Below are 8699 nucleotides of genomic sequence, written 5' to 3' on the forward strand. Positions count from 1 at the left end.
TACCTTGGTGTTTTAATTGTGAAACCAGTGTCCTTACTTTGGCAATACACTCTGACTGCTTTGAATTCTCAGGAGCTAAATTCACTGTGCTATCTCAGCCGTTCACCATCTTCCCTGTGCCCGCTGGAGAAAAGGCCAGCTTCATTCTTGTTGTCTTACTGAGTGCAATAGCATCTGCATTTGTCCTCACTCTTGTGCTCTGCTGGTTCAAGAAGAGCAAAAACAACAGTAAGTTGGAAATGTCCATTAAAATTTATATTTGGAGACTCCCTTTTTCATTTGACAGATTTCCAGACTGGCTGCAGCACAATTTAGAAGCAATGGTAATACAAACTGGGCAGACTGTTTAAGGCTGTATGTGACTTTTACACAAGTATAGCCTGATAGGTTTCCTATTTTTAACATCTTCTGGCTTTGGATAAACTCAGAATGGGTTTGTCTAGTTACATAATCTCTTCCCTTCCCTTCCCTTCCCTTCCCTTCCCTTCCCTTCCCTTCCCTTCCCTTCCCTTCCCTTCCCTTCCCTTCCCTTCCCTTCCCTTCCCTTCCCTTCCCTTCCCTTCCCTTCCCTTCCCTTCCCTTCCCTTCCCTTCCCTTCCCTTCCCTTTTCTTTTCCCTCCTTCCCCTTCCCCTCCCCCTTCCCTTTCTTCTTTCTAATTGTTCAGGTGGACAGTGCCACTTAGTGAAAACTCTGCAAAGGTCATTAATTAGCATTATTATTCATAATTCAGAGCTATATATTTTTTGTACCTGTAGCAGATGGTTGAGTATGAGGCACAATGAAAATTAGATATCAATAATGCAGATAAAGATTTGCGAAACAAAAAAATGATGCTATGTTTTCCTGATAAAGTATGACACGACAAAATATTGCCATGGTGATGTTAATGCAAAACCATTGTGCTGACCAAGGACCTGTGACATCTTCATTGTCAGTGCTCAGAGGCAGTGGCTCAGCCATGCTCATATCCCATACCATGTTATCTATATCATATACGTCAAAGTGGAAATGAGAGGGCTGGAGCTTCTCTAGACTCTTCCCCTAAGCAAATCCACATCTTTACTAATTTGCCTTAAGATTGCTGTTTTTCAGCATTGGTCTTAAAGCAAAGGCATCAGGCTTTCTCAGTACAGACAGCATAAAATTGTTTGAGCAAGAGAAGAACTGAAGATAAGAGCTGCTACTGTTCAGTGGCTTACTCTCTAAATAGTCATCTTAAAATTATGGATATGTTGGAAGTTACTGATAATTTGGCTTTCCAAGCATGTTAACAGAGGTTGTGACCTAGCAAAATGTACCAGTAATGCACAGGGAAGGAGTCAATACACTTCTCTGATAATAAAGCATTTTCGACCTGTTTCCCATTTCTTTCAAAACCTCCTCCCTAATTTCACCAACCTTTTTTCTTCCAAGAAGCTTTGCAAATGCAAGCCAAAGAGTTTTTTGTCTAAATTGCACCGTGAGCACCAGCTGCACCTAAAGTCTGAATTTCTAGTGTTATTGAATATTGTGACAACATGAGGAAAGACTTTACCTGAAGAAAACAGGTGGGATTCCAAATGGCAAAACACAAGATGATATGATCATAAAACAATTTTCTCTGCTTTTGGGCAGAAAGAACACTTGTGGATTATCTGCAAATTCACCAGCAATATTTTGTTGCTTGAAATAATAACTGCTGCTGTGCTGAGGGTGGATTGAGACTGACATGACTATGTGCTTTGTTCCAGAAACGAGGACTAAGAGGACTGATGTACCACAGGTCATTACCAAGGCACCCCAAAAGCAAGCACATCCTCATGCACCTCATGTCCAACCCTGCTACGATCAAAGACAGAATGACAGTGGTGTGCCTGTAGCAGGAGGTGAGACTGCAGTTTGAGAATAATTCAAGTTTATAAGGAATGGGATATCAGAAGGGTTGGTTTAGGTCTCTTAACAAACTATAGGCTTGTGTTGGGTCAGTGGGCTCTGTTCTTCTCAGAAGGTCTATCACTTCGTTATCTCTTCTGTGTTCTCCATGGTTTTAGTCTACGTGGTGTGTTATCTCTTTGTCTCATAGAATCATAGGATGGCTTGGGTTGGAAGGGATCTTAACAGATCGCCCAGTTCCAACCCCCTGCCATAAGCATGGTTTCCACCACCTAAACCAGGCTGTCCAGAGCCCCATCCAACCAGCCAGCACCCCAAATGGCTCAGTGTCCACCATTTTGTATCCCCTTAATTCCCTATGTCTCTGCCATAAACAGCCCTCTTCCACACACCTCCCCAAGACCTGTCTTTTCATCTTCTGTTGATCAAACAAAACTTCTTCTGAGGTCACTGAGAAGCAGACAGCCTCAAGGCATGTAGTTGGCAGCACAAAGTGCTGGCTTCCCTCTCTGCAAGTATGAAATGTTCATACAGTGGTTGTTTTGTGGTGGTGTTTTCTGGTCTCACCTTCCAACCGTGCACATCTGAGGGGGTTCGGATAACCCTGATGAACCACCCATTTACTCAGTGTGGGGAATTTCTTTTTCACCCTCCTTCCCCATGTGTGTGGATTACATAAGAGGCAGGAAGAAGCAAGCTGGAGTTTTATCTCCTCTTAATTAGCATCCATCACGAAAACAAAGGGAGAAGGAGAAGGAGAGAGGAAATTCTGCAGTTTATGTGTTTTGATATTTGCTGTACTCTTCCAAAACACAGCATTCAGCTGTGTGCCTTAGGACACATATCTGCTATAAATTCATTTTTTATCTAATTTGTCTGAGATCTAAGCTTCCTGTGGAGGTCTGAGATCAAAGGATCTGATTCTGTCTGATGTTGGCTCTGACACATAATGCGTGCTGACTTAGTTCTGTCTATAAACTCGCAGTGGGAGGCTGCCATTCTCCCTTGGCACCTTTACATAGTGAACTTTCATTTTGGCTGGGGAGGCTGACAGGTACAACGTTGATTGGAGCCGTCATGTAAATAATTCATGGCAGCATTTTTTTTTTTTTTTTTGTCAGAAAAAGGCAATCCAGCCACTTAAAGTCTTTTAGGAATAGTTGTGAGACAAAAAGATTCCCCGATATGTTCAAATCTAAACAAGGAGAACAATATCTTAAGTGAATTTAATACATATGACTTGGAATGACTTGACTAATGTTTGATTTCCCCTTATTTAAAGTGATGTTGGTTTTGGAGAGAGAGGAAATCAAAGCTACAGTCGTTTTGTTTACTTTCTGCTCTACAGAAAGTTCCCCCCATAAGAGATCCCAGTTTTCTAATACAATGAAGTTTTCAGAATCTTAATTATTAATCACCACAGGAAGTCTTGCAAGGCTGGGTTTTCCTGTTTGATAGGTGCTTGTGCAGTGCAAAGACCAAAGGAAGTGCAGGTCCTGGTTGTAGTCTCAGAACAAGTAGCTGAGGATGGGGATGAGGAAGAAAGCTGTAAGCATAGATATTCAGTACTTCAGGGGAGAAGGGATCAAGGCATTGCGGTGTCTGACCTTGGCATAATAACAAGTCCCTTCAGCTTCACATAATGATCTCAGCCTTGAATTAAATAACTTTTGATTGACTAATGTATGGCTAACAGGAGGGCACCTGGAGGTGGAGGAGCATATTGCTCCTCTCTGTAGTCTGTGCTGGTGCTTTGTCACCTCCATCACTGACAAGTTTTATCTTACACCAGTTTGCATTTTGGAGCTTAATTTTACAGTTTTAGGGCCTAACCTATGCCCAGTGTTAGAAGTGGTCAAAGTCGGGTTGGATAGGGCTTTGAGCAACCTGGTCTGGTGACAGGTGTCCATGGCTGCCCATGGCAGATGGCATGGATTAGTGATCATCAGATGTCCCTTCCAATGCAAACTATTACACGATTCCATTATTCCACAGTTCTGTCATAGATTATCCCATGTTGGATGAGACCCTAGTAAAGATCATGGAGTCCAACATCTGATTCTATGAGTCTATGCTTCTGTGATCCTACAGTTCTACAGTTCTGCAGTTCTGTGCTTCACTTCTTATATTGGATATCCCTGTAGTGTGATGCAGACTTCTTGTTTTGTTTTGCTTCTGTGTTTGTTTGCTTTCTCTCAGTGGAAATACTTGAGCACTTGATTCAAACTGTAGCCCTTTGAGTCCTGGCAATTTGAACTGATTCTTTTGAATGCTCCGATGTATTCAGATCTGGTTTTGATATCTGGTTTGTATTACTGCAAAAAGAAAATGACTTCCCTAACACTGTTCACTCCTCCTTTACCACCGAAAGATCTCATGAATCCCTTTGGTTACTGTACTTAATTCCTATTCCACCATTGACAGAAATCACCTCATTTTCCTGAAGAGGGTCCCCCACTCTGCAAACATCATCCACATTCCTTGTTCCTTGGTTGTTCAGATCAATTCCTCCTTCTTCCTTTCTACCAGTTTGCCATTTTTTCTCCTGGTCTATTTAAATTCAGTTGGAATTTCACTTCAAGCTACTGGTAGAGACACTGAATATCTTCCATTTTAGCCTTACTGTCTGGTACTGCAACATATCCCAGACTCCAAGGGTTATTTTCCATTGCTGTGTCCTATAAATCTCAAGGCAGTGTTTCAACCTCGAAACTGCTCATATCCAGAAAGCTTTTAGCCTCCTCCGATCACCCAGACTTCTTTGAAAAGTCTTATTTCCACAGCTGAAAATGGCACCTTTGAAGATGAAGAAAGGAGGAATAGATACCACAGAATAACATGAAGCTTTGATATGGGATCAACAACTTGTTTGCGTGTAGAAGGAAGAAAGTTGAAGCTAGTGATGCATGTAATTTGTACTTTAATGACCCAGTAACCTCTTATTAAGACAATAGTGAGAAAGAAAACTGTTATGCATAGAAACATGCGTGACTATTGAAAATTTACCAAGAACTTTCCAATGGATTTCCAAAAGACACAGCTGTGAAACTGAAAGAAAACAAGAAGAACACAAGTTGAAAAAAAAAGCAGCACTCCTTGATTCCTTAGACAAGTACGAACATGAAGAAACAGGGAAATTTCAGGGAACAAATTAAGGCAGGAATATGATGCCAGTCAATAGAGACTCAAAACAAGGAATTAATAGAAAAGGAGAAGGCTTGAAAAACCATAGGGCTAAAAACTGCCCTGCTAAGGATGAACTTCAGGGTCAGACCTGATAAATAAGGAGTGATAATTCAGCATTTTCTGGGACCACTTGCTGATGAATGGACAGCAAACATCAGCACTGTCCACTGACACATTCAGTAGCTGCACAGGGCTAGTCATGGACTGGGAATGAGTAGGAAAGGTTCTGGTCTGGTTTCATCATATTTTCATGAGGAAGGAGGAGGATTGCAAGAATTTAAATGAAGCATCCAGGTGAAGCAGACTGCCAGTCTCTCGGTGTCAACTCAGAAGCCATTTGCTGCACCTCTACAACTGATCCACTCTCTGCATTTTGATAACTGTTTGCATTATTAGGATGTGGATATTTTGTATTTCTACATTAAAAATGCATAGTATGCATTTTGCTTTTCCTCCATTTTTTTTTCCATGCTGCTTTGTAAATAGCATTGCAGGTTGCAGGCTCTGCTCTGCGTAGGGCAATGTTGAAAATGAAAACATCTCCTTCATATTATAGCTTTATTCACAGAAATTGGATGGATTGTATAGGTGTGTAATATTACAATTATTTTCAGTATTAGCAGTATAAAAAGTAAGCACTATAAAAATAGCTAATTAACGATCTGTATTCTATATATTTTATTACTGATCCTTTATCACAATAGTTGATAATCACTAGAAGATGTTGCAGGAGGTGTTTGCGTGTCGATAGGAACAAAGAGCTCTTTGGGTTGCTTTATGCTTATTTGTGGAAGCAGCATATGGGTATTGGGTTTGAAAACTTACTTTTGACAGAATGAAATTTGTGGCCAGTTGGAATGATTGCTCCCCAAAATGACCGCTGTTTGTTTGCTTGTTTTTAATAACATCTTTAACATGCAGTAAAGGAACGGCAAGATCAGGAATGTGAAATTAGGGTTTAAGAATTACTGTGGAGCACAAACGTATTTTGCTTTTACAGAAGTGGAAGAGACTGGAGCAGTGAGACGTGGGATGGGACAAGGCAAGGAGCTGAGCCCACAGCCATGTGAAGTCACACCAGTGAGGAAGGCAAACGCCCTACAGAGAAAGACAAGTAACAGAGATATCTTCTCCTCAGACAGGAAAGGTGGCAATCACCAACAGCCTTGTGGAGGAACAACTCCTGGGGACTCTGTGGAGCTCCAACAGGCATCTGTCCTGGGGTGCTCTGCCCAGAAGGGTGTCCCACAGCCTCCTGATGGTTGTAATGAGGAAAGAGGGAAATTGGATGCAATGTGCAGCCCTCAGGAGGAGGTCAGAGAGCAGATTGCTATGGGAGCAGCAGCAGAGGGATATCAGAAGTCATGTCAGGCAGTGGAGCAATGACCAAGCAAGCTTTGCATTTGTTGAGGTCACTGTGATGCTGTTTTGTTTTGTCTCTGTGGTTGGAGGAGTGCACATACTGGCACAGAAAGCTGGACTGTTATGTTCTGCATGTACAAATGAACTTGTGAAATTGTTCCACAGCCAACTGGGGAACCATGGCCACGTCTAGGCTACTGATCATAGAGTCATAGAATCACTGAATCATAGAATCATAGAGTGGATTGGGTTCGAAGGAACCTCAAAGCTCTCTTAGCTTCCATAAAAAGTAGGTGCAGCCAGATAACCTGTTGGAAATAGTCCTTGGCTTCTGATACCTTGAAACTCAGTCTTTCAGACTTGTTTGGAGGAGTGCTAGCTGGGTCAGGCCAAAGGCATTCAGAGATCACCAAGCAATTCAGCACTGCAGATGGGGGAGTTTCCACACCCACAGCCTCACATTAATGTGCTCACACTGATGTAGTCTTGGTAGCTAGAGCAATACTGATTGGAGTGTGTACCCATATATACACATATATAAAAATTTCTTCTGATCTTCCCTCTCAAAGAATTTCAGTATGTGCATAAATCTTCTCCTCTTTCTGAGGAAAAAACAAATAAACAACTGTTCAGTTTCACTCTGACTTCCATGCTTCCCTAGTTAAATCTGTGCTTAAGAATATTCCTTTCGTTTGTCTTGTTTTTGAAATTGAAGTGTTTTGTGTTTTGTGTTGTCTCTCCACCATGCCATTATTTTCTAACACCTTTAAATCACTGACTTGTTATGAACAGAACTGTTTATGAGTGATAATAATAATACTGATGTGCTTCAGCTGCTCAGAGAATTCCTCTGTGCTTTGGTTTACTGAGCTGGAAGATGAGGAACTTTATTATACTCTCCCTGTACCATAAACTTCTTGGTTACAATATGCCCTGATGGCACGAGAAAAAATGTATACTTCTCTGTAAGAAAAATGCTTATTCAGGAAGAAGGTGAGTGACCTTGATTTGAAGAATAAACCAGGCTTCAAATGTATAGAACTAAGATGCAGGTGCTGCTTGGTGAGCTGCTCAGTTCTCTGGGGATGAAAGTCTTATTCTAGATTGTTAACCCAAAGGAAGCCCCAGTGGGTGCAAAAATTCACATTCCCTTCTTGTAAAGTACATGCACCTTGAGTCCGAGTTGAAGGGTGAAGATGTAGACATGCCTGATGCTTACAATGTGAACAGGATGTAGAAGGTTAATGAGAAAACAGATTATGCCTTTGGAGACATAGAGAACAGTCAGGCTGCAGTTACCAGACCCTACTACCCAAAGGTTCAGCCAAAATGGAATAACTTCATTTATACTCACTATTGAGGATGCTCTTCATCTGTACAAGCTCCTAAACTGTGCTTTTTCTGGGCGTTTTTGTGGGTAAGTTCCAACTGGATCAGCCTGGATAACAGCAGAGCACTGCTTGATCCCTGATCCTTATCCAATTTTTGTCCATCAGTACAAGCACAGCCATGAGGACTGATGCACATGTACGATCCCACCCACACTTCCCACTAATAGAAGTAAATCCTATACTCAAGGCACTGTTCCTCTTGAAATCATGGCTTTGTAATGTGAGATCTTTTTGATTTCATTTAGATTTCCTTTTTTTGGATGAGTTGAGTTTGGCTCTAAAAGCATCTCCAGTCTACCATGAGTAGTTCATATCAAGACGTACATGACATACATTGGTTAGATGAACCTCAACCTGCCAGGTGGAGCTGGATGCGGGACAGATATTAGTCACAAAAGAACAAATAATACCTTCCCCTCTTGTCCTTCTGTCACAGTGTGAGAATTCAAGAAGGCCTGAGCTGAAAGGGTGCATAGTGTCTGTGCTGCTGGAAAAGAACTTCTGTTGCTCTTTCATTCTGATCAAAGAGGCAATAGTTGAACCAATTACACTGCAAATAATATCTGACTTGTCTGCCAACTTTTATTTCAGTTCCATCCAGACAACTCTCACTTTAGTTGTATTTTGGGATCTTTTCGACCCATAAATGATTATGGTGTCTTTCTGATGTCTCTGCTGGAAGAAAGCTGCTATATTAAAGCAGTGTTCTCCATGTCAGATCATCACAGGTTGATTCATGAGTGTTGGGCGCAGTGCTATATTGAGTTTATAAGTATCATTTTCAGGTAAAATCAGAGAAATTCGAGGCTGAGCCAGGCACCCAGCTGTTTGTGCTGGAGCTTCTCTAGTTCAGGACTGCTGAGGATGAGGGCCTTATGTTCCATGCA

General features: G+C 41.6%; 1 protein-coding gene across 1 annotated transcript in view; it reads left to right on the top strand.

The window, feature by feature from the left end:
- PKHD1 (PKHD1 ciliary IPT domain containing fibrocystin/polyductin) overlaps positions 1 to 8458 on the top strand; it is a 242386-nt gene extending 233928 nt beyond the window's left edge. The window contains exons 64-66 of the mRNA XM_090136629.1: positions 73 to 228; positions 1732 to 1866; positions 6060 to 8458. Coding sequence (XP_089992755.1) covers positions 73 to 228; positions 1732 to 1866; positions 6060 to 6445 — 677 coding nt within the window. The 3' untranslated portion in view covers positions 6446 to 8458. The remainder of the gene's footprint in view (positions 1 to 72; positions 229 to 1731; positions 1867 to 6059) is intronic.
- Positions 8459 to 8699: the final 241 nt, after the last annotated feature.

The sequence above is a fragment of the Phasianus colchicus genome, chromosome 2 (assembly GCF_987193195.1).
Source record: "Phasianus colchicus chromosome 2, bPhaCol1.hap1.1, whole genome shotgun sequence".
Lineage (NCBI taxonomy): Eukaryota > Metazoa > Chordata > Aves > Galliformes > Phasianidae > Phasianus > Phasianus colchicus.